The sequence below is a fragment of the Macaca nemestrina genome, chromosome 19 (assembly GCF_043159975.1).
Source record: "Macaca nemestrina isolate mMacNem1 chromosome 19, mMacNem.hap1, whole genome shotgun sequence".
In the NCBI taxonomy this organism is placed as follows: Eukaryota; Metazoa; Chordata; class Mammalia; order Primates; family Cercopithecidae; genus Macaca; species Macaca nemestrina.
Genome location: NC_092143.1, coordinates 80,393,896 through 80,420,585, shown reverse-complemented (window position 1 = coordinate 80,420,585; position 26,690 = coordinate 80,393,896). Strand labels below are relative to the sequence as shown.

At 42.4% G+C, this 26,690-nt stretch overlaps 1 protein-coding gene and 2 long non-coding RNA genes across 4 annotated transcripts in view; 1 reads left to right on the top strand and 2 right to left on the bottom strand.

Annotated features, from left to right (window-relative positions):
* Positions 1–8,916, bottom strand: part of LOC105478895 (VAMP associated protein A) — a 40,740-nt gene extending 31,824 nt beyond the window's left edge. The window contains exon 1 of one of the 2 annotated variants that reach the window (XM_011736618.3): positions 8,601–8,916. In XM_011736618.3, the coding sequence (XP_011734920.1) occupies positions 8,601–8,679 (79 nt within the window). In that variant the 5' untranslated portion in view covers positions 8,680–8,916. The remainder of the gene's footprint in view (positions 1–8,600) is intronic. The other variant, XM_011736619.3, reaches the window with a different exon arrangement.
* A 309-nt stretch (positions 8,917–9,225) lies between these two features.
* Positions 9,226–10,593, top strand: LOC139360073 (uncharacterized). The gene is made up of 2 exons (XR_011617140.1): positions 9,226–9,394; positions 9,595–10,593. It is a non-coding gene; the product is annotated as an uncharacterized lncRNA (long non-coding RNA).
* A 4,654-nt stretch (positions 10,594–15,247) lies between these two features.
* On the bottom strand, positions 15,248–23,788 carry LOC105478894 (uncharacterized). Its single transcript, XR_985578.3, has 5 exons — positions 23,148–23,788; positions 20,815–20,953; positions 19,334–19,413; positions 17,344–17,475; positions 15,248–15,649 (listed from the first exon to the last, which is right to left on the bottom strand). It is a non-coding gene; the product is annotated as an uncharacterized lncRNA (long non-coding RNA).
* Positions 23,789–26,690: the final 2,902 nt, after the last annotated feature.

The window sequence follows — 26,690 nt, the reverse complement described above, 5'->3', positions numbered from 1 at the left end:
AAATGTCTTCAGAAAATATCAAATCCAACCTCATTTAAGCAAAGAATTTTTATTATTTAAAAAAAAAACCCATACTGAAGAGTTCATTACAAAGATGTAAGCAATTCAATGGCACAGGAAATGAAGTATAACTGGCATCACAGAAGAGGCTGCATTCAAGAGAAACTAATTCCTGGGATCATTAAGACCTCTCTGCCTACATTTTTCTGCCTTTTTTCTCTCAATTAGTTGCTTCTGCTTGCCACTGTTCCAAATTAGCCACTGTTTTGTCTCCCAAGTCATTTGACCTTGAAGGTCTAAAACCTATACCATCTATCTATAGTTGTGTTCCAAGGTAAGGCATCAAAATTTTGACTGGTCAGTCACCAGCATATATATTGGCTGGTCTTGAATCTAGATTATAAACAGCCTCTTCCTGTTAGGCCAGGTATAGTTGATTTCCTATGCCATTGAGATTGCTTATTAATAAACTCTTAAGCGTGATTTTGTTCTTTGTAATAGACTAAATATTAGAGGATATTAAAGAATTACTGTTAATTTTATTATGTGTTAACGGTATCATGATTATGCAAAGAAAATGTCCTTTTTTGGTTAGAAATGCAAACTCAAGTATCTAGGGATGAAATGTTATGCTATTATCCAGGATTTGTTTTAAAAATACTGAGGCAGGCCAGGTATGGTGGCTCATGCCTGTAATTCCAGCACTTTGGGAGGCTGAGGCAGGGGGATCGCTTGAGGCCAGGAGTTCAAGATCACCCTGGGCAAAATAGCAAGACTGTCTCTACAAAAATTAACATATAATTAGCTGGGCACAGTGGCATGCACCTATAGTCCCAGTTACTCAGAAGGATCGCTTGGGCCCTGGAGTTCAAGGTTGCAGTGAGCTATGATAGCACCACTGCACTTCAGCCTGGTGTCAAGAGCAAGACCGCTGTGAAAAAATACAAACACGGAGGCAAACAAAAACATATAAATAAACAAGTATGATTATGGTAAAAAATGTTAATTATTAAATTTATATTTAAATTTAATTTACTAAATTAAGGCATATTGAGGTTTATAAGGTGCTCATCAATGTTTGAAAGTTTTCAAATGTTTAAAACTTAATTTGAGTCATATTTCCATTATAAAATGAATTAAGCCAGTAAACAAATATTTGCAAGTTAACAGTCCTCTCTCACATTTAATTTTCTCCCAAAACTAACTTCATGATCAAAAGAAAGCAAGATCCATCCTATATTAATTTCCACGTCTGAAAGGCAAAGATGATTTAAACACACGTTCAGTAAAGGTAAGATAAAAAGAAACTACGTTGAGATGATGGATATGTCAATTTGCTTCACTAAAGTAACCATTTTACTATCTGTATGTATCCCATAACATGTTATATGTATACCTCAAATACACACAATAAAATATTTTTAAAGGATTAAAAGTATAATTTTCCCTATTCTTTATATGCATTTTTCCACTTCACAGAAAAATAGCGTTTTCTTTTTGTACTCAATTGTATATATTCACACAAACTTTTAAAGACAGAACACCCAAGAAATCACCTAGCCCTACCTCTCACTTTACAAATGAAAAAAGCACAAACATGAAACAACCTACCTTTAGTAAAGGTTAGTCAGCTCTTTACAAAATACCCGACCACCCCTTTTCTGGAAGTACAAAATTTTGAAAACACTATTACCTGCAAAGGCAGGTGAAAACTCCAACTGAGTCAAGATCCAAGACTAAAAAATAAAAATTACTGGAGAAATCATTTGAGTCTTATTAATTCAATCAACACTTATAGGGCAATCATTTTATGATGCCAGATCTTGTTACTACAAACATAAACAGCTATATACTCAAGAGTTCATGGTATAGTTTGGGAGGGGAGAATATGTAAGCATAGCTACCATCTAATGTGAAACTACCATTACAGGTAAGCACAAGCTTCAACAGTGGCATGAAGGCTCTGACCAACTTGGACTGGTAGAAGTATCAACGACTTTTCAAGAGGAAGTGATTCTTAAAATAAGAGGCTGCCAGGCTGACAGACATGAGGGAGGACAATATTCTGAGCAGAGCCTGTGCAAAGCATTGCAGTGGCCTGGAGTGTTTGGGAAAATGGTTCATATAGCCAAAGTTATGGACAGAAGAAAAACAGCAGACACTGAGGCTGGAGAGGTAAGCAATGGATTTTGGATTTTTCAAGTACATAATGGGAAAACATTTAGAGTTCTTTAACCAAGGGACTAACAGTAACAGCCTCCTTTCTTCAAAGCATAGTTCTAGCAGCAGTGTGGAGGACAGGGTAAAGAGCTGACAGTAAAGAAAAGGAGGCTGGACATGATGGCTCACACCTGTAATCCCAGCACTCTGGGAGGCAGAGGCGAGTGGATAACCTGAGGTCAGGGAGACCAGTCTGGCCAACATGGCAAAACCCCGTCTCTACTAAAAATACAAAAATTAGTCAGGCATGGAGGTGCATGCCTGTAATCCCAGCTACTCGGGAGGCTGAGGCAGGTGCACCGCTTGAACTCGGGAGGTGAAGGTTGCAGTGAGCCGAGACTGCCTGGGTAACAAAGCGAGACTCCATTTTAAGAAAAAAAAAAAAAAAAAAAAAGGAGATGTCTGCTGACTAGTAAATATAAAAGGTAATCACCTGAAGTAAGGAAATTATCCAAAGCCCAGACCTTTCCTTAAGTAACACACCCATTTAACCAAATCCACTTTCTTGTTAATATCCTGAAAGACCTAAAGGTATCTACCATACCCAAAGAGATCATGATCTTCCTCCTACACCTCTCTCACACACCCCCAAATAAGATGCATTTCATCCTCATCCAGACATCCACCGTTTCTTAAACAAATAGCACCATTTCCCCAGTTATATAAGCAGAAATCTCATTCATACCCTTTTCTCTCAGTGCACAGAGACCAAGTCTCACTGATTTAACCTAACTTTTCATCACCTCCAACACCATGACCTCAGTCCAAGGGGTCAACACTTGCCAGGACTGCTGCAGCTGCCTAATTCATCTCTTTCTCCCCTCTAGTATAATTTTACTTTGCTACCAGAATTATTTTTTAATGCAAATGTGATGTTATTCCATTCCCTTCACCTTTACTGCTCCTCCCCTCACTTAAAAACCCTAGTGGCTTAGGATAAAAACAAAACTCCTAACTTGACCTACTAAACCAGCACTACCTTCATCTTGGCTATTTTCACCACTGCCACACCAACGTCTTTCAGTACGGTAGATGTTTCACGGTCCCTCCTGCTACAGGATATTTGAACATGCATTTTCCTTTCTTCTTCACCAGGATAACTTTTACTCATTGTTGGAATCTTAGTTCAACTGTGACAGCCTGATCAAAAACCCTTATTTTACATTCTCATAGCACTATATATCTCTTCAGGGGTATACTTTATTCTTCTGATTATTTGATTAGTATCTATCTTTCTTCTTAGAACTGTCCCATGAAAACATGGCTTGTGTTTCACTCACAACTGTAGTTCCAATATTTATTCATCATACCTGACATGTAGTGATACTCAAATCTAATCATATTAGATCCAAAATTGAATGAATTTTAAAAATAAATGAATTTGGAGTAGAAATGCATTAAAGGGATTATGTCAAAGGGATTATGTCAAAAGCAAACACAGGATTTTAATTATTAGATATGCATATTGTTTCTGGTGTGAGTAATCATGATGCCACTAAAAAATAAAAATAAAGCCAAGTGCAATGGCTCAGGCCTGTAATCCCAGCACTTTAGGAGGCTGAAGCAGGAGGAGGAGGTCAGGAGTTCGAGATCAGCCTGGGCAACATAGCGAGACCCCCATATGTACGTAAAAAATTAGCTGGGAGTGGTAGCATACACCTATAGTCCTAGTTATTCAGGAGGATCACTTGAGCCCAGGAGATCACGGCTGCAGTGAGCCAAGAACGTGCATGCCACTGCACTCCAGGTTGAGTAACTGAGCAAGACCCTGTCTGAAAAAAATAAAAATAAAAAATATGGGAAGACGAGTGGGCTTGGGTAGTAAAAAATTTGAGATATTTTGAGTTTAGAATATCTGCAACATTCAAATCTAAATAGTAAGTTGAGTATGTGCTCTTGACTGTAAAATGTGAATTAAAACAGATTTGAGGGTGTAGCAATACCAGCAAAGAGCAAGGAAGATAAAGAGAAAACCTCAAAACAATGAAATGAACAAAGTTCACAGAGTGAGATAAATGAAACCAAATCAGAATCTCAGAAACATGAGCATTTGAGAAAAATGCCACAAATAAGACAATAAATGGAGCAAAGAAGAAAATGAGAAGACAATGGTATTCTAGAAGCCAGAAGAATTGAGGGTTTTTTTAGAGAAACTGTCAGTAATGTCAAGAGCCAGGGGGAGGTCAAGAGAGATAAAAACTGGAAATGATTAAGTTAGCAGTAAGTAGTGAGGATAAAAGTGCCGTGGACTAAGGAGAGAATAAAAAGTGAATAACTGGAAAAACAATTAATATGGACTATTTTTTCAAAAAGTCTGAATGCAAAGGAAATGAAGGAAAGGGAGAGACATATACTAGAAGGAGTTATGGTCAAAGATGTACATGTCTGTTTATTTGTTTTTAAAATGAAAGACTCTGGGGTATTTATATGTTAAAACAATGCAGCCAGTGATTGAAAATCTGCGGGCAAACATCTCATGGAACATGGTCTGAGTCATAAGGAATTTTACCTTAGCCAGCAAAAACAGAGGAACAACGAACCTTGGGTATGAGCAGAGATTTTCTTTCTCAGGGAAGAAAGTATGGATGTGTACAGATTAACAGGTGTTAACTAACAAGAGGAAGCGGCACATCATGGAAGAGATCGTATGTCCTACTGAAAAAAAAATCTGACTTTTATTCTGTGAGCAATTGAGAGTTATCTTAAAACTAAGGAATGGAGAAATACGATTAAAGATTACATTCTTGTCTTTAGAGGAGTTGGGGATATTACCCCAAGCATTTCGTATGGCCACTGGGAAACAAGAAGAGCTGACTGGAAACACCTAAAAATGTGCTAAATACCCATCCAGAGGACGAGTATTCTCTAATTTTCCCCCGTGCTGCTTCTTAATAATATGCTTCTACGCAAACATGCACTAGCTGATGTTGACACCACACGTTCCTTGATCCTTCGGAGCGCTTAATTTTCTTTGTTGATTTATCGTTATGGGCCACTCTCAACACAAGGATTTTGGTTTATTTTCCTCTCTGATCATTAAGAAAAATATATTTGAAATTTATTTTAGCATTTTATAAACTTTCTTCTTCAAACTTCCCTACAAAACTGCTAATAGGGGTCAGGTGCGATGGTTCACGCCTGTAATCCCAGCACTTTTGGGAGGCCGAGGCAGGTGGATCACCTGAGGTCAGGAGTTCGAGGCCAGCCTGGCAAAACTCCGTCTCTAAAAAAAATTCAAAATTAGCTGGGCATGGTAGTGCATGCCTGTAGTTCCGGCTACTCTGGAGGCTGAGGCAGGAGAAATGCTTGAACCGGGAGGCAGAGGCTATAGTGAGCCCAGATCAAGCCACTGCAACAGAGCAAGACTCCATCTCAAAAAATAAAAAACAAAAAAACTGCTACAGTTAGAAAAATAAAATGTGTAATACTTACAAACGGAATTTTATCATGTAAAAAATTTTAAAGACAAAAAAAACTTTCACATAAAATACCAACTTTCAAATCTGAAATCCAGGTAAAATTACTTCCAAGGTTTAAACAGAATTTGAAGTAAAGCGGTGTCTACTTCTTTTTCTTTATCAACACAAGAGATCTACTTCAGAATTTATTACATCATCATAAATGCACTTTTGTATGTTAATGATTATATAAAACTTTTTTTTTAATACTAGGTATACAGAAAAATGTAGTACTGAACTAGTTGGTATCTGCTTTTGCAAATTCTGCAAAATGCTGTTAATTCATCTTCAAGATAGTTGTGTTGGGTGTATAAAAGAAAAACCATCCACTCTCAGAATGATTACCTGAGTCACTCCTGGAGAAACCATCTCAAACTCAGAATCAAAATAACTAAAATAAACCTACCAGAAGATGACAAGGAATTCTGCAAAACTTTTTAAAGTCCTTCACTTAAAAAGAAAGTTTTGAATGATTTAGGATAAGTCAGTTAAACGATTTTTTTCTATCACAAACTAAGCACAAGTAGACTGTAGATTCTAAATGAGTCTCCTCAGTGTTGAGCTGTGCACTTAAATACACAAAGGTTTCCATCAAGCAAACAATTTACCTTTGACTAAAAAAATAATATTAAGGAACCAGACACCAAATGCCACCTCCCAATCCCCCCCATTATCTCCGTCTTTAAACTGAAACACACAACAAACTATTGGGCATTTAAGTACCAGGCATTCTCTCACAGCAGTGTGTTTACTCAACCACTCTCTTGGCCTAAACCTCCCCTGAAATGAAAAACGAGCCTTTTCCTTAAAAATTTCCTAAGGGCGGGATGGGGCACGTAGAGAAGGCTTCTTTCCTCAGACAGGGTTGAGTCTCTGTTATACCATCTATATACCTTTTCTGTTTCCCTGACTAGTCTTATCATTTTTACTGGCAACACAAGAACAACGTGTTCTATAATCATAGCTGTAATTCTCCAATACCCCCAAAAAAGGAAATATATGAGTAAGTCACTGTGTAGGGTTTTTGCTTGTTTTTTTAAACCTGCTTCTCCACTATTATTAGTCTCTTACTATAGCAACATAACAACTTCCCTAAGGAGAAAAAACTTCAAACTGTGGACATTTCCTGGCCTAAAACTGTCCTAATGGCAACTTACACATACTTATAAGTCCCTAATGGCAACTTACACAGTTATCCAGTAGAGGAAATGTTCACTGTAAACACGGCCAATCAAAAGATAAAAACGAAATATTAAAAAACACATCATACAGGCTTACATTAAATTATCTCGAGATAATGGCTGAGTTAGGACTTTTCATAATTCCTCAAAGGTTTTCCCCCAGCTAAAACTACGTAAAAAATCACACAACTTACATAAACTTGCAATAAAATACATTCACTGCACCTTGTCTTAAAACCAAATCCTTACCCAACAAGTAGCTCGCTTACACTTACTTCTATTCAAAGAAATTTGTAAATGCACTAAAAAGCTTGCAATGTAGTTACGCAATATTAATCTCATAATTCCAGAATATATTTTAAATTCCTAAAACTGAAGTTTTTCCCATGGAAATAATGTAGTTGGTCTTCTCTTGGACTCAACCTCACACAACAATAAAGGATTTAACTTTTTCTTTTAGCACTAGAATTGCTATGCACCTCACAAAAATTGTTCTCATTCAACAACTGAAATACAAGACATAGACTTCCAAAACGGGCCTCACTTTACACTTAACTGAAGATAGGAAGAAACCTACTTTCTATCAGATGTTCACACTCTTTCAGTATTCCTTAAGAATACAGAAGAAAAAAAAAATCTGTACAGTTTTACTCTCTTTCCTAAAGTACAATACATATCGACTAAGGAAAGGCACCAAACAGCCCCTGGGATTCTTCCAGGATCACCAAGTCCGACTAAAAACTTACCACAGGCAGTGCTACAAAATAAAAACCTACGAAGTTCCAGAGCTGGGTCACACCTTATCAGGCCTCTCAGGATCTGTCGGCAACCGCAAACGTAAAAGCAAAAGTCACACGCACTGAAGGTTTCTCAGCAGAGGAGCGCAACCGAAGGGCTAAATAAAAGCACGCGGGTGGCAACTGAAATGTCGTGGAAGGCAGGAAGCCCCGCTTACTATGAACCTACAACTCTCCGCTCGCAGCTGACGCATCGCTGCTGCCCGCACGCGCCTGGGTCCGTGCCAACAGCACCGGGCAGCCCTCGCCAGGCACCTCCAGGGCTTCTCCGCCTCCCCGGCGCGCCCTACACCTGACGGCCGAGTTCTAAGCCGGGCGGAAAGGTGAGAAACGACGCGCTCCGCGGAGCCCGAGGGCCGGCTGCTCCCAGCTCTGCCCGGGCCGGGGCAGGGGCCGAGGGGCGGCCTCACTCCCGAGGGGTCCCGCGCCGCGCCCTGGCCTCCCCGCGCCGCTGACAGCCGGGAGCGGGCGAAGGACGCAGCTTGCGCCACCTCCAGAGCCCACTCCCCGCCGCAGCCCAGAGCGCACGCCCGCCGATGCCCACCCGCCCACGCCCCGCCGGAGCACGCCGTGGGCCTCGGGGACCAGGGACGCGGGCCCGGGCGGACGGCGGCTCGGGCGGGACCGGACACCCAGGAGGCGCCCCCGCGGGACCGCAAGATGGCGGCGGCGGCGGCCGCGCCAGGGCCCGGCTCCCGTCCGCCTCGCCCCGGCCGGCGCGCGCACCGCAGCGCGGGCGGGCGGGAGGGGACGAAGCGGGCCGGAGCAAGGGGCAGGCCGGCCGAGGCGGCGGCGAGGCAGCAGCCGGGAGAGGGCAGGCGCCGGGGCGTGGGGGAGGGGGCGCTCCCTCTGGCCGGGGCGGCCGAGTTGTCCTCCGCGCCCCCCGCCGCCCGCCAGCCCTCCGCGCGCCCCAGCCAGCCCTGGGGTGTCCCGGTCCTGCCTACCTTTGAATTTGAGGTCTGTGGGCGGGTCGAGGACCAGGATCTGCTCGTGCTTCGCCATGGCCCCTGAGGCGGACGCCATCGGAGAGACAGCGCAGAGCGGGGGCGCGCCCGCGGCGGCGGTTTGCTGACTGGGGGCGGGGGTCGACGGCGGCTCGGCCGAGCTCTAAGACGAGGCCAGGCTCGCAGCTCCCGAGCCCTGACGCCTGTCGCTGTGTCGCCGGTTCGGTGGGCCACCCGCTGGGTCACCAGCTCCGGGTCTCACAACTGACTCAACCCCACACCAGCCGCCACGGCCACGCGCACTGCGATCCTCGGCGCCCCACGTGACGGCCTCTGCGTGCCTACGTGCGCGCCCCGGCGGCCAGGAGCCACTAGCGCTCGTCCCGCCCTCCAGGCCGGCCTAGCGCGGCGCGGGGCTGCTGCGCCTGCGCGCTCGCGGCTTGCCGCGGCCCCGTGCGCAGCCCAGCTGTCAAGGGAACGGGTGTGGAGGGAGGCGGGGCAAAGGTCCGCGGGGCCGACGCGATGCGCAGCGCAGGGCTGGCGGCGCAGTCCTCTGTCACCTTGAGCTGCGAGTACGGAACTAGAGAAACTGCTCTGGCAGCGCTTAACAGTCTTCCAAGTGGGAATGCCCAGTGGAAGGGACAAGAGGCAGTGGGGAAGGGCCCACTCACTACAACTCCCGGCATGCCTCCTGCGGGGCGGGGCATTCGCCGAGGGCCTGGCCCTTTGCGGCCCTGCGCGGTGCTTGCTGGGAACTGTAGTAACGGCTGTTTGTGGGCGGAAAGGCGAGCTAGGTCCGTTGGAGGCGAATGGGGTGGGGTTCGCGGACGCTAATTTTGGCTCAGAGCGCGTCTAGTTTGCGCTAGAAAAAAAACTTTTGAAGACTGAAACGAGGCCCATATGTTAGAAATATACTAATAAAATCTGCCCTGTGGAGAACAGGCTGGGGGGATGTGTCCGTTTGCTCTAATTCTATCCGTCCCTCTGTTGGCAGGGCTGCATTCCTTGTGGTATCCAATCCAGCCTCTCCTGGTTCCTGAGTTGTCTCCAGTGATGCAAAATCAGATAAGGAAACACACCTCGTCTAGGAAGCAAGGGGAAATATGACAAAGCACACAGAAGCTAGAAATAAAAGTCAAAATCTACACCATCGAACCCAATAACCTTCTTCAGTTTTGATTAATGATGGATCCAAACCAAAACAGTTGTCACGTTCACATGTTAGAAACGAAACCCATCTGCATCACTTATGATAGGCGGTAGTAAACTGAACCAAATGAGAAAAATCCCAGCAGCAAACTTGTTGACAAAACTTTAGCCGATTGCCACGGTAGTCTCGTACAGGAACGTCAAATGAAACCAATGTGCTGTAAATAAACCTTTATTGTATTTTATGATACGGTTTGAATTTAAATCCCTAGGAAGCTCCACGAAACAAAAGACATATTGATGCTAATGCTGTGGAGCAGCACAGTTTGTCTAGAAAATAAATGAGACGAAACAGCAGTCCAGATGTAGGCACCAAGTCCAAGTTTTCATGTGGGATCCAGGTATCAGAGGAATCGCTGGAATCGTTAGCCTGCTGTAATCGCTAGCCTGGCATTCACAGAAGATCGTGCCACCCAGGAGGAATGTGTCTTCAGCCATGTGGTTCCTTGGAGTGAGAGGTGAAGCCAGCCATACTTCTGGGTCGGGTGGGGACTTAGAGAACTTTTCTGTCTTACAAGAGGATTGTGAAATGCACCAATCAGCATTCTGTAGCTAGCTAGAGTTTTGTAAAATGCACCAATCAGTGGTCTGTAGCTAGCTATAGGTTTGTAAAATGGACCAATCAGCACTCTGTAAAGTGGACCAATCAGCAGGACATGGGCGGGGACAAATAAGGGAATAAAAACTGTCCACCCCAGCCTGCAGGGGCCGCCTGCTTGGGTCCCTTTCTAAGTTGTAGAAGCTTTGTTCTTTTGCTCTTCACAATAAATTTTGCTGCTGCTCACTCTTTGGGTTTGTGCCATCTTTTTTTTTTTTTTTTTTTTTTTTTTTTTTGAGATGGAGTCTCACTCTGTCGCCCAGGCTAGAGTGCAGTGGCGCAATCTCAGCTCACTGCAAGCTCCACCTCCCAGGTTCACGCCATTCTCCTGCCAAAGCCTCCCAAGTAGCTGGGACTACAGGGGCCCGCCACCACACCTGGCTACTTTTTTTATATTTTTAGTAGAGAAGGGGTTTCACCGTATTAACCAGGATGGTCTCTATCTCCTGACCTCGTGATCCACCTGCCTGGGCCTCCCAAAGTGTTGGGATTACAGGCATGAGCCACCATGCCTGACCTGGGTTTGTGCCATCTTTAAGAGCTCTAACATTCACCGCGAAGGTCCAGGGCTTCATTTTTGAAGTCAGCGAGACCAGGAACCCACTGGAAGAAATCAACTCCAGACGCAGGAGGATACAGTGCTTAAGTAGTTTGAAGCATATTCTAAATTTACCTTTACTGTGATTTCTTTCTCTTCACAAAATTTATTTTGAAATGTCGATTGTCATTAGGGTAGAATACAAAAAAATTGTATGTTTATTAAAATAGGGGTTCAAGTTGTTTTTGTTTTTGTTTAAGAAAGAAAAAATTAGCTAAAATTGACAATCAGTCCAAAGGATAGTGTCCCATATAGGTTTAGTTGTGAATTGACAACCCTAAAGGCCCTCACAAACTCCAGTTTTTTGCCAGCCTAAGAACTCCCCTCCACGGGCCAGCTAGCCTAGGCTGATCTGGTCCCTCCATAGCTGGAGGGACACTTCTCTTACCAGAAAGCTTTTGGGAATCCACCATGTGCAAACAGTCAACCAGCAGAATAGCATGCGGAGGACATTCCCAGTAACTCCCCTACAGGAGGATGAGTGATCACCCATTCACTATAGATTTAATGGGAAGCCTGAATTGGATGTATTCTAGTTTCCCAGTCTGTATTATTAAGAAATCTCTGCCCATTTGAGTCATCTATCATTGGAATCAACTGTTTGTTCAGTTCTCAATATTGCTTCAAAATCCTGTAGGTGTAGTCTTAAAATATATAAGAATTTAAAATTCTGATATTCTAAGAATATGTGAAACATCTTGGGATGAATCCCCTATTTGTATTTCAGAGCATTAGATTAATCATCACTGAGTCATTTTGAATCATCTGCTTCACATCAAATAGTGCACTATTTAAGTGGTTTGTGCTTTGGTGTTTATTAGTACCTTTCTTCCAGCACTACAAACTTTACAAACATCATCACGCCCTACTCAGAACAACTTTATAACAGTTGGCAAGTGCCACTTTTGTTGTTAAATATGGAAATGAAAACACAGATGACAGCATCTCATCTTAGTAAAAGAGCTCAACTGTGGGCAGGGGAAGTTGCCCAATGTTCTATTCTGTGCATTTTTGCTCTTCCCAAAGCCACAATAAAATGACAACCCACAGTGGTCAAGGCAACAATTTAAAATGTAATTGACTTATCCATTGTTTAACATTTAAGCTAGGAATAATGAACCATGGTACCTATGTTCATTTTGTTTGCTCTTTTTAGATTGGTTAATGCAGCACAGAAAGGCCTTAAAGTACTAGCAAATATATATATGTGTGTGTGTATATATATGTGTGTATGTGTGTGTGTGTGTGTATATATATATACTCAAGCATATCAAGCAACCAAATTTTCATGAGCCTAAGAAGTACAAAGGCCTTGAATATTATTTCAACCTATTTGAATCTAGTAGTATTCACCTTTGGACAGGTTATCTCTTATGGGCTTGGCAAAGATTTTAAGTTTCCAGTATGGATGGTATCAAAGTACTTATACCCCTCTCCTTCTCCGTAAACATGTTAAACTTTACAGTAGAGGTGCTCTATAATTATGAATTTGTTTATGAGCAATTCTCTGAGTAATTCACTTCAGTGAACATTTAAACAGGCATGCTTTCAATAAATATTGAGGCAGTAAAGTAAAAGTACAGGCTTTGAATCTAGACTGCTAGGTTCAAGTTCCATTTTCCACTGTGTGATATTTGCAGCTTACTTCACCTCTCTGTGCCTGTTTTATATCTGTAAAATGAGAAGAAGAATACCTACATTCTAGGTTTGTTACCAGGATTCAATGAGTTCCTACACATGAAGAGTTTATAACAGTGCCTGATTCCAGCACTGTTACCTTATTAATATTAAATATTAAATTGCTGCTGTGTGCCCAGCACTGTGGCAGGTACTGGTAATTAGTCATGAACTGATAGACATCGTTCCTACTCTTATAGGATTACATTCAAGAGTGAGAGACAAATGTGAAATAACTATACAATTATTTTATTTGAATTGTGGTAAACACTAGGAATGAGAGGTCTAGGGTACTGGGAGAGTTACCTGTGGGAACTGAGTTGAAGGTTTGAAGATTATCTCCTTCAGGGAGTAATAAGAAGTATCTCCTGAAGGATATCTGGATATCCAGGAAAGGGGAACAGCATATGCAAAGGCCAGGTTGACACGAGCGTGGCTCATTGCAAATTGTAGAAGAAAGGCTGGTGTGTTACGATGAATAAAGTGGGTAGTGAGTAGCAGGAGATGAGGCTGAAAAACCAGATTATGCAGATTGTTTTAGGCCATATTAAGTATTTGAGTCTTTATCATAAGAAAATAGGAAACCATCAAAGGGTTTAAACAATAGAGTCGTTATGAGCAATTCTTAAAAGTTCTCTTGACTACAATGTGGTGATTGGATTAGAGGGAGTAGGAGGGAAAATGGGGAGAACTGTTTAGATTAGTGCTATAATTCAGAAGACAGAAGATGGTGTTACAGAGGATGGTATTGCAGAGAATGGTAGTTTGGGCTAAGGTAGACACAGTGGAGATGGAGAAAATACGAACAGATTTGAGAGATATTTAGGTGGTAGAATCAATAACCAAGCAGCTATTGATTAGATACAGGGGTAGTAAGAGAAAGTGAGAGACTGAGAAATCACTCCCCTTCTTCTGGTGTGTGCAGGTGAATGAATGATGGTACCAGTCACAGAGACAGAGGACCAGATTCTGATGTTGGGGTGCAGGGAAGGAAAGATCACTAAGCCAGTTTGATGTAAGATGCCTTTGAGATATTCATGAGGAAACGTCAAATAAGCAATAGAATGTTCTTGGCTGGGCGCGGTGGATCACGCCTGTAATCCCAGCACTTTGGGAGGCTGTGGCAGGTGGATCACGACGTCAGGAAATCAAGACCATCCTGGCCAACATGGTGAAACCCTGTCTCTACTAAAAATACAAAAATTAGCTGGGCGTGGTGGCACGTGCCTGTAATCCCAGCTACTCAGGAGGCTGAGGCAGGAGAATCACTTGAACCAGGGAGTCGGAGGTTGCAGTGAGCCGAGATCACACCACTGCACTCCAGCCTGGTGACAGAGCAAGACTCCATCAAAAAAAAAATAAGCAATAGAATGTTCTGGTGGGAACTCAGGAGCAGCAGCTCTGCGCTGAAAACTGAACCTCCAAGTCTTGAACATGAATGGTGACGGTCATGTAGGAGGTCACCTAATACAGACAGATAAATGACCAGAGCCTTGTACTGCTTCTTGGGAAACTGCAGCTTTCAAATATCTCATTAAGTAGAATGAGTTAGCTTGGGTGGAAGAAAAGTGGCCAGAGAGGTGGGTAGGAAAGGAGGCCATGGTTAATGACATGGATGGCTCAGTTATCCCCATTCCGACTTCCTCCAGGGTTGCCTTACTGTGTTGCAGAAGCCACTCCTTTGCAGCTAGGCTCTTTTTTGGAATGAGAAAACCCTGAAGACTTAAAGTATCCACCTTAGTGGCTCACAACATAGTATTGACCTGACAGCTGTCATAAACATTCTTGAACCCTTGGAAAACTCACACATCGTCTACTTTCCTCAGATTCCATTTATCTCTTCTCAGCTCCCTCTAAATGATTTGTTTGCCAATGCCAGAGCGTGCTGGCAAAAAGAAAAAGCCCAACACACATCAGGTCTCCAGAGGACTGAACCACCAGGCTCACCCCTCGCCCAGTTTCCCCGCAGGGGAAAGTGATCATACACAGCTGGGACAAACAAACTGAGCCCATGGCCATGGCAACTCTCATTGTTCCTATTTTTAATCTGGTCAAAGATCAATAGAATTGTGGATTTTGAAGAATTGTAAAGCTAAATAATGGAAATGAAATCACAATTCAGATACAAGTCATAGATTTAATTAAATGTGTATGGGTCATTCTTGAAGTTTCTAGATTTACATATAAAGGGCAATTATCAGGTGTGGCTTATCACACATCAATCTTATCAGCATGGTTCAAGTTCAGAAAAAATGCATTAAGCTGAAATTAGATTGTGCCCACCAAGAAGACTTAGTAACTACGTACTTTTGGAAATGAGTATATAAATTCCAGAGCTGTTCAGCAGTGTGGTAAACAATGTCTGGTCCCTGATTCTACATTTTCTTTTGTGACATCATTAAGACAGAAGCCAAGTGTCACTATAAATTATGTAAACCTTCAGTCAGAATAATTCAATCTGTACAGAGTAATATTCTCATTGTCTTTATTACAAATGGTGAGTGATTAGCATGAGACTTATGACTTAATGTAAACCCCATGAGAGCAGGGGCCTCATGCCTCATGCTGTTCACTGACATATCTCTAGCATCTGCAACAGGGCCTGAGACACAGAAGCTGCTCAACATACATTTATGGTTTTCTAATTTTTATTTTGAATGACAGTTAATTCTCGAACAACATGGGTTTGAACTGTGTGGGTCCATTTATACGGGAATTTTCTCCCGCCTCTGCCACCCCTGAGTCAGCAAGACCAACTCCTCCCTTGTCTTCCTCCTCAGCCCACTCAACGTAAAGACCATGAGGATGAAGACCTTTACGATGATCCACTTCCACTAAATGAATTGGAAATATAGTTTCTCTTCCTTACGATGTTCTTAATAACGTTTGAGTCTCATCACCTTCCATAAATTTACTGATCTGCTGAATCATAATATGCATATGAAGGAGTCTCATTCTTGCATACCCCTGTGAAAAACAGATAGGAAACTGGAGTACAATATTTGTGTCTAGTTCATTTTGCCTTTTCCTTCACAATATACAATCAAAATACTATTTTCCAAAGTAACTTTGGCTAATGCTTTTCTCTCCCACCCCTTCAGTGTGGTTATGTAATCCATTCATAATACAATTATAGTAAATTCATTTATTACGTTTAGCATTTCATTGTGTCCCATCCCCATTGTTTTAACCACTTACTTTGGGAGTTTGTGAAGCATTAACGTGGCTCTAAGAGTGAAAACCAGCATGGTTCTAAGTATGAACATGGTTTGCAAAGTATCTCTCCCAATTCCTGTGACCCCATTCTCAGCAATACTGTTATTTCCCCTCTGTTATCACCCAACACCTGTAGGTAACCAATTTCAGCTCCTAATTTACTCTTTGGCACAAATGAGCAGATGTATGTATATTTTCTTATATAATGCACTTTTGTTTTTGAGACAAGGTTGCCTGGCTGGAGTGCAGTCACATGAACACAGCTCACTGCAGCCTTAACCTCCTGAGCTCAAGTATTCCTCCTGTCTCGGCCCCCTGAGTAGATGGAACCACAGGGGTGTGCTACCACACCAGGCTAACTTTTTAATTTTTTGCAGAGACAGGTCTCCCCATGTTGCCTAAGCTGTATAATGCTCATTTTTAATTGAAGGGTAGAATATTATGCTCTTTTTGTGCTTTTTTCTTCCACTTAATACATCCTAGACATGGGATATTTGCTAGTTATGCTAGTTTCACTCTGTAACAGGCCATAGAGCACTTCCTTGTTCTTACAGCTGCATAGTACTTCACTCAGGGGATGTTATTCAACCACTTTCCCGTGCATAGGCATTTAGGCTGTCTCTAACATCTTGCAATTAACAATCAATGAGCAAGTTGCCCAAACCCTATATCACCCACAGTGGTTACCCCAGCTCCCTACCTCAGGCTCACACCTATGGCCTCATGGAGGGTTTTGTACAACCAGATGGAAGAAGAGGAAAGAGCCCAAGCTTGGTTTATAGATTGGTCAGTTTAGCAGATGAATGCAAGGTGAAAATATTCCTGTCTCATGCCTACCACACTGTAAGTCTTTGTGGTTAGCAGTGAATAACCTTGTGCATATGTATTTTCATATTGTTGGAGGTATATCCGAAGAGTAGATTCCTAGAAATGGGACTTGTAGTTCAAAAGGTAAGAGTGTATGCAGTTTTTGGTGTTGACAAATTCCCATCTTTTTTTCTTTTGCTTTGCTTTTTCTCCCCCAGAAGCTATGTGTTTCCAAGACTAGCCCTTTAAAACAAGCATATTTTTAATTCTCTTGTCTGTAGTCTGTGCTCTGAACTCCTCAGATACTATTTTACTAGTTTCAGACTTATGATGGACCTATTCTTTTTGGTAGTGGGTTTAAATCAACCTTAGACCCCATTGCTATCTCCCTCCAACTCCTTCCCCTGCAGTTTCTCTCATCTGTCTTTTCTCGCCACATTCCGTGCTAGGAATACAGCTTCGGTCCAGGTGACCTACTGGGCACTGTGTTTCCTTCTTTGTGGTAGGAGATGCAAGAGCAAGAATGCATCTTTTAATTTAGAAGAAGTATCCCAGCACACTTCTGATTACTGGACCCCTGAAAACTTTACTGAAGTGGTAGGTGCCTGTCCTAACAAGTCCTCCCGAATGCTGGCTACCTCTTGTTTGTTCTGCCCAGTCAACAGGATGTCACCCATGTAATGGATCACTGTAATGTCCCACAGGATGTCCAGACTGTCCGGGTTTCTTCATACTACATGATGACAGAGGGTAGAAAAGTTCACAGCGCCCTGAAGCAAGACAGTAAATTAATGCTGTTGTCCATTCCACAGGAATACAAACTGTTGCTCTTCAGAATAGAAAAGAGCACATTTGCCAAATCAGTGGCCACATAACATGTACCTGAGGTTTTAACAATCTGCTTTAGCAACAATACTGCTCTGTTTGGCAGCTGTAGTAGGGCAGCAGCTCGGTTAGGCTTGTAATATTCTACGATCAGATCATTGCAAGCGTCAGACTGGCTGAGCAAATGGAGACGTGATAGGAGGGACCACCACCTTGTATCCTTTCAGGCTCTAATAGGCATTAAACCCTGTGATGCAGTAGTGCTTTGATTTACTATTTTGGTCCTGGGGTGGGGGCAGCTTTAGAGGCTCCTACTTAGCCTTCCCTAATGTGATAGCTCCTACCCCACACACCCCGGACCCAAAGGTGTTATTTCAGCTGCCAGGGCCCAAGAAAATGACCACTAAGTAGATGCGTGGCAACTGAGGGGCTGATTGTACACATATAAAACATACTACTTTAGCCAGGACTCTAAGGTGGGATGGGGAAGGGACACACGCAGGATGACATTTCAGATCTCGAGGTATTCATGTCAACTGAGTCCCTGTGTCCAACAATCTTTGCAACGTCTGGGTATTCCCTCCTCCCCAACATATAGTGACCCAGGTAAATGGTCATAGGTCCCTCTGGGGCAGTCCTGGAGGAATCATCATGGTATTTCTTTGCCATGGCATTGCTGCCTACTTCCTCATGGGGCTTTGGCCATCTCTTCCAGCCATGAGCTCTGAATGTGAAAACTGGCTTAGGTCTGGGAACTCAGCAAGGGAACTTGTAGAAACAGAGGCTGCAGGGAAGGAGAGGGGTAGGGAAAGGGAAGATGTTGACCAAAGTGTACAAAGTTTTGATTAGACTAGAAAAATACATTTTAGTGATCTATTGTACTGCATGGTGACCACGGTTAACAAAGAATGTATTGCATATTTCAAAATTGCTAAAAGAATAGATTTTTAATGTTCTTCCAACAAAAAAATGGTAAGTTGGTGAGGTGATGCATGTGTTAATTAGCTTGATTGAATCTTTTTTTAATGTATACATATATAAAAAAATCACATTGTACCCAATAAATATACACAATTATTGTTTGTCAACTAAAAATAATTAAAAGGCGGGGTGCAGTGGCTCACGCCTGTAATCCCAGCACTTTGGGAGGCCGAGGCAGGTGGATCACCTGAGGGCAGGAGTTTAAGACCAGCCAGGCCAACATGGGGAAACCTCGTCTCTACTAAAAATACAAAAATCAGCTAGGCATGGTGTCACGCGCCTGTAATCCCAGCTACTGGAGAAGCTGAGGCAGGAGAATCGCTTGAACCTGGGAGGCAGAGGTTGCAGTGAGCAGAGATCATGCACTGCACTCCAGTCTGGGCAACAAGAGTGAGACTCTGTCTCAAAAAATAATAATAATAATAATAATTAAAAAAGAAAAAAAAAGGTTTGATAGTTTTTGTTTTTTCTTCACCACAGTTAAAATGACTTATAGCCACAAGACAAGCAATAACAAATGCTGGTGAGGATGTGGAAAAAATGGAACCATTGTACACTGCTGGTGGGAATGTAATTTTTTTTTTTTTTTTTTTACTCTAAGTTCTGGGATACATGCACAGAACATGATGGTTTGTTGCATAGGTATATATGTGCCATGGTGGTTTGCTGCACCTACCTACCCATCATCTATGTTTTAAGCCCTGCGTGCATTAGATATTTGTCCTTATGTTCTCCTTTCCCTTGCCTCCACCCCCAACAGGCCCTTTGTGTGTTGTTTCCCTCCCTATGTCCATGTGTTCTCATTGTTCAACTCCCACTTACAAGTGAGAAGATGCGGTGTTTGGTTTTCTGTTCCTGTGTTAGTTTGCCGATGATGATGGCTTCCAGCTTCATCCATGTCCCTGAAAAGGACACAGTTTCATTCCTTTTTATGGCTGCATAGTATTCCGTGGTGTATATGTACCACGTTTTCTTTATCCAGCCTACCAGGGATGGGCATTTGGGTTGGTTCTATGTCTTTGCTACTGTAAATAGTGCTGCAATAAACATACGTGTGTGTGTGTCTTTGTAGTAGAATGATTTATATTCCTTTGGGTATACACCCAGTAATGGGATTGCTGGGCCAAATGGTATTTCTGGTTCTAGATCCTTGAGGAATCGCTACACTGTCTTCCACAATGGTTGAACTAATTTACATTCCCACCAACAGTGTAAAAGCATTCCTATTTCTCCACAGCCTCGTCAGCATCTATTGTTTCTTGACTTTTTAATAATCACCATCCTGACTGGCATGAACCGGTATCTCACAATTATCATTTGTCAATTAAAAATAATTTAAAAAGAAAAAAAGAAGTCTTGATTAAAAAAAAGAAGAAGAAAAAAACATACTAGAAATGCTTATTCCATATGCAGGAACACATTTCCCTTAAATATATCCTAACGCTGATCCCTAATGCTATCTTGCATTTAAACATCTTTTGCAAAAATATTTTATTCACTGGTGCATTCATTTCTCAATGCATGCTGTAACAAATTATCACAAACTGGGTGGCTTAAAACAACTGGTATTTTCTTACAGCTCTGGAGGCCAGAAGTCCAAAATCAAGGTGTTGACAGGGTTGCGCTCCCTTGGGAAGCTCCAGGGGAGAAACTGTTCTTCGCCTCTGGCAGCTGCTGGCAGGGAGCCTTGATTTGTGGCCGCATTGCTCCAGCTACTGCTTCCATCTTCACCTGACTTCTTCTTAGTGTGTGTTGAATCTCCTACATCTCTTGTCTAAGGACACTTGTGATGGCATTTGGGGATCACCCAGATAATCCAGGATTATCTCCTCATCTCAAGAGCCTTAACTTAATCACATCTGCAACGGCCCTTTTCCAAATGAAGTAACAATTACAGGTTTATAGTATTAGACCCTGATGTCTTTGGGGCTACCATTCAACCTTCTACAGTTGGTATTAATAATCTTCATATCAGTTTAATGATTTAGTTAAAATTATCTCTGACAAAGAACCCAAGGCACAGAAATGTTATTTACTTATTTATTTATGTATTTATGTATGTATGTATGTATGTATTTATTTTGCTGTTCAGCTCAACCACTGTTCTTCCTGGAGAGGGGAGATTTGGATGTGTTTCACTTGAATTGTTAAAAAGGAATGTAATCTTCATTCAGGGAGATAAAACTAGGGTTATCAAGACTTCGTATTTAAGCAAGTCAATAAAGCACAGAAGAATCCTAAGAATTAGATGATAATTTCTTAGTTTTAATTCAAAATAGAGGAGTTTTCAGTTTTGTATTCACCTGCAAACAGTTTTCCTAGAGCACACCTGTGAACTCTGAATATTCATTGTATTTGAAACAGTTTGTCTGTGGGTTGCAAATAGGGCTCATTGCTATAGCAGTCGATCTCCTGACATGCATTGATCTTTCTGTCTTCAACCTGAGTATCAATAATAAACATGAGTAGCATCTGAACCACACATAATAAATCTTGGTCTCTTATTTTTAAGCACATAAGGAAAGAATAAGTGCCGTAGGTGGGCCTGAAGAGGATGAATGATCACCACTGGTATCCAATTTATATAACTACCAACGTTACTTTAGCATGTTTATGTCTGACATATACATATACAAAAATAGCAATCCAAAATGAAATAGGTTTATGATTTGGACTTACAAATACTTTTTTAAAAACCTTCAAATGCCAAAACAAATGGAGATTATTTGAAAGTAAGTACGAGTAATTGTAACCTCACAGTAAGAAATCAAAGTAATTAGGGGAATGAACATAGGGTGGGAATCATCAGACTCCATTACTGGGCTGGGTGAAGTGGCTCACACCTGTAATCCCAGCACTTTGGGAGACCAAGGTGGAGGATCACTTGAGCCCAGGAGTTCGAGACTAGCCTGGGCAACATAGTGAGACCTCATGTTCTAAAAAAAAAAAATAGCCGGGCATAGTGGCATGCACCTGTAGTTGCAGCTACTTGAGAGGCTGAGGCAGGAGGATCACTTGAGTCTGGGAGGTTGAGGCTGCAATGAGCCATGACCATGCCACTGCACTTCAGCCTGGGCAACAGAGTGAGACGCTGTCTCAAACAAAAATTCAGCCTGGTTTGGTGGCTGATGTTTATATTCCCAGCATTTTGGGAGGCCAAGGCAGGAGGATCACTTTATCTCAAGGGTTTGAGACCAGCCTGAGCAACATAGTGAGACCTCATCTCCACTAAAACTTTTTAAAAATTAGCCATATGTGGTGGTGGGCACCTATAGTCCCAGCTATTCGAGAGGTCAAGGAGGAAGGTTCACTGGAGCCCAGGTGATTGAGGCTGCAGTGAGCTATGATCATGCCACTGCACTCCAGCCTGGGTAATAGAGCAAGACCCTGTCGCAAAAAAAAAAAAAAAAAAAAAAAAAAAAAAAAATCCATTAAGGTTGAATGCTCTCAAATTCAAGTTATGTAGCTGCTTCTGATAGCACGACAATATATTACAGTCTCGCCATGTTAGCTGGTATGACTGAAAGGAAGTCTTCCTTAAAGCCTTCTCTGGGAGGCAGCTAGCCTCCTCTGCCCTTTCTAAACTGAGAATCATTAGCTAACTGGTGACTTCCTCGTGTATCTTCCCAAGGTCAGTGAAAGATATTGATCTATGAGTCATTAGAGTTGCATTTAGCTTTGTCTTTTAAACACCGTTTTGTGGCTTTCATAGGGTAGGGAGAGAGAAGCAGCATTTTTTTTTTTTCCACCTTTTCTCAAGACCTACCAGAAAGTTGCCTCTCCAGAGGTCAGAGAACTTTTAGTTTTCTAAACCAGGAATTCATGAAAATAGCATTAAGGTCCGCAGAAACGTAATGTACAAGGACAACCTTACTCTTCGCTGTCCTTCCCATGCCATATCTCCCTCTTACTTGAAACTACCATCTTGACCTAAACAAAGATGGCCCTCAACTTGTGTGTGTAAAAGTAATATACACTTCAAATCAATATGTAGTAGAATGACCACATTTTCTTTTCGTTTTCACAGTCCACATTTCTTCTTTTCAAGTACTGCCTGTCTTACTGGCCCTAACTTCTTCCTATGTACCATTTTCTATCATCAACTTCTTCATTTTCATATAAATTACCTTTTTTCCATCCTGGAATTTGAAATTTTTTATTTCCTTAAATCTTTAAGCTACAGCCTTGGGTTTTAGCTGACTGCGTGCTATCTCCATCCAAGTGTTTGTCATTGTTGCGCTGGGTATGTGTTTTCATTGTGGTTATTAAAGGATCTCATGGTTCAAGTGCCATTATTATTTCAAAACTTGCAGCCTAACTTTTCCTTTTATCTCTTGGTTCGCTTTGTTTTTTAGTTAACTTTTATCTCCATAGAGTGTAGCATTTCACAGTTCCCTTACAAGTTCTGGGAAACTTAAAAATCTGCCAAAAATCATGATAGAATTCTAAGTAACAACATACCATAACTTTCTAGTATTTGCTGAATATAATTTATTTGAAATACCATTTGAGTCTCAAAAAGACACAAATGTTGAACACTGAAGGCATAGTCTATGAAGAACCAGATTGTTCATATTTAGAGAAAAACATGTTTCAAAAGCATCACTTAGAAGAACAGACCCCAGAACGGACTCACCCTGTTTACATCCTTTGCATCTTTCTTTCTTTTTTTCTTTTTTCTTTCCTTCTTTTTTTGAGACCAAGTCTTGTTCTGTCACCCAGGCTGGAGTGCAATGACACGATCTCGGCTCACTGCAGCCTCGGCCTCCCAGGTTCAAGCAATTCCCGTGCCTCCACCCCCCGAGTAGCTGGAATTATAGGTGCCTGCCACCACGCTCGGTTAATTTTTGTATTTTTAGTAGAGACAGAGTTTCACCATGTTGGTCAGGCTAGTCTCTTGGCCAAGCTAGTCTCAAACTCCTGACGTCGTGATCTGCCCGCCTCAGCCTCCCACAATGCTGGGATTACAGGAGTGAGCCACCGCGCCCAGCCATCCTTTGGATCTTTCTAAGCATTCACTCACCAGGTTTCAGATTCTCTTTTGATTTATATCCCATATGCCAGCGTTAGCAAAAGTTACTATTATAAGATAATTTGTCATTTGAATAAAGCACAGATAACTATTTAGTTTTAAGGTTGAACAGTTACAGATTCAAGGAAATCAGATTGAATGTGAAATCAGGATGAAAGTGAAATGAGAAGGTGGGTTTAAAAGGAATTTGATAGAAGTACAACCTCTTCTTACTGGGTTTGGTATTTCATGGGGCTTTATAAGTGGGATAAGGGTGATTCTGACCATATTCTCCATATTCTTAATGTGGTCTCTTGGTCTAATGCTGAGTGCTCAAATGCCATCCCTTGCAATCTATATGCCTGACTGCAGGCGGCTCTTCCTTCCTCCCACTTTCCATGGTAATCCACTCAGCTCCTAAGGCTTGATGGGGCTGACCCTGCTTCGAGTGTGCACAAGTGACCAAGCCTGACCAATCAGAGTCCTTCAACTCTTCCAAATACACAGAGTGGTTCAGGGATTGGCACATGATACAGCCAATCAGAATCTTTCCTGGGACTTTTGTTGCGATTATTAGGAAACAGCCTCACCTTTTTATCTGTGAGTATGAGCCACGGAAGCAACTGATGATAAAATCAAGACAAACAGCAGAGCTAAGAGGTAGAAAGCTGTGTTCCGATGCTGTTTGAATCCCTGAATCTATCTACCTAAAGTAGTTGATCTCCTTAGAATTTCCATTTTCAAGATCCAATACCCTCTCCATTTTTGCTGGAGCAGGTTTGAGTCAGCCTTTTGTCAGTTGCATCTATCCCATAACACCCATGATCACTTAGGTACTTCATCTCCAAACAGAAGAACTTCCGATTTGGTCTGTTCTTAGGTCATTTGTAATCTGAAGCCTGGAAGGCCCAAAATGCACAACTAGAACACAGAACATCTGGATAAGGCCAGCATCCGGAGGCTTTGCCAGAACACCCTTGAGCTTGGGCCATTCACCTATTCCCCATTGCTCAGGCTTCCCAGATTTTGTATTTTCTAGTAGTTGTTTGTGTTCCCTGGCAGTATCTAAACAGTTGGAGTCTTCAAAGTATTCAATTGATTGTTTTTTCTTTTTGTTATATAATCAGGAAAAAACAAAATGAGAATGAAGGTAAAAAAAATCCTCACACAGAGATAGACAATGACAACACATTGTGTCTTTTGTACAATTGAAATAAAATAGAGATAATTCTCTTTTTAGTATTTTGACCTGTTTTTTATTTTCTTGTTTTCATTTCTCAGTGGAAATTTTTTTTTTTTTTTTTTTTTTTTAACACAGAGTCTCTCTCTGCTGCCCAGGCTAGAGTGCAGTGACGCTATCTCAGCTCACTGCAACCTCTGCCTCCCAGGTTCAAGTGATTCTCCTGTCTTAGCCTCCCAAGTAGCTGGGATTGCAGGCATGTGCCACCACGCCCAGCTAATTTTTGTAATTTTAGTAGAGACACGGTTTCACCATGTTGGCCACGCAGGTCTGGAACTCCTGACCTCGGGTGATTCACCCGTCTTGGCCTCCCAAAGTGCCAGGTGTGAGCCACTGCATCCGGCCTTTTCACAATGATTTTGGAGGAACTAGCCACTGACAGGAAGGAGGAGGGCGCTCTGTACAGCAAATGAAATTCAGAACTCTGGCCAGCCCGTCGAGAGGAGGGTAACAGGTAACCCCCACATCTCCCATTTGGAAGGCACCACTCACTAGAATTCAGCGGGCTGGAGGCCTGGAAATGACTCAGCAATGAGTCCATTTTCTTATCCCTGGTAGGCCTGCTGGGACAAGTTGAGAGAAGACGAATGAAGTGAGGTCGCTGCACACCGCAATATGAAGCAGTCCTAGTGGGGTAAAAGCAGCAGCCTGCAGACGAGGGGGCAGCTGCGAAGGTGAGCGTGCAGGAGGAAGCACCTTATGGGGCTTGGCAACTCAGTCACTGAGAAATGATTCTGTCGTGGACATGTGTGTATTTCTTCTGATAGCTATGTTCTGGATCACCAGAAAAATACAAAGGCTCTCAGCAAACTATCGCAAGAACAGAAAACCAAACACCGCATGTTCTCACTCATAGGTGGGAATTGAACAATAAGATCACTTGGACACAGGAAGGGGAACATCACACATCGGGGCCTATAGTGGGGAGAGCAGAGAGGGGAGGGATAGCATTAGGAGATATACCTAATGTAAATGACGAGTTAATGGGTGCAGCACACCAACATGGCACATGTATACATATGTAACAAACCTGCACATTGTGCACATATACCCTAGAACTTAAAGTATAATAAAAAATACAAATAAAAAATAAATATACAAAAAAAATATGAAGGCATGGCCATAATTCATACTGATGGAGAGATCTCAATGGAGATGGACCCACCCAAGCCTAGCTTGGAACTTGGACTTGGATGGAACTTGGACTGCACAGACTGTGTGGCTCCGCCTCTTGGGGTTGAGGCTTCAATATATGAATTTCAGGGGGACACATTTCAACCCATAAGTGATTAAGATGGGGCTCACAGGCTGGACTGAGGACTCCTCTCAGGGTGCAGCACATGGGAAACCATTCTTCTTCTTCTTCTTCTTCTTCTTCTTCTATTATTATTATTATTATTATTATTATTATTAGAGGCAGAGTCTTGTGCTGTCACCCAGGCTGGAGGGCAGTGGCAAGACCGTGGCTCACCACAACCTCCAACTCTTGGGCTCAAGTGGTCTTACTACTTCAGCGTCCCAAGTAGCTGGGATTACAGGCATGAACCACCGTGCCTGGCTGTTTTATTTTCTTTTAGAGACCAGGATCTCACTGTGTTGTCCAGGCCTCAAGTGATCCTCCACCTCTGCCTCCCGAGTTCCTGAGATTACAGGCATCTCAGCATTATGCCTGGCTCATGGCTTTTCTAATTGAGTAAGCATCAATCAAATGACCTTGTGGAAAGACACAAGCCTGTGTAGACCTGGCTGTGTCTGATCTTGTGCTGCTGATAACACCTCACAAGAAGTGAAAACGGCCAACACCTTGATCTCAGACTTCTAGGCCCTGGAACTGTGAGAAGTAAATGTCTGGTGTTTAAGCCATCCTTTGTGTGGTATTTGGCTATGGCAGCCTGAGCAGACAAATACACAAGCTAGTTTGCAAAGTT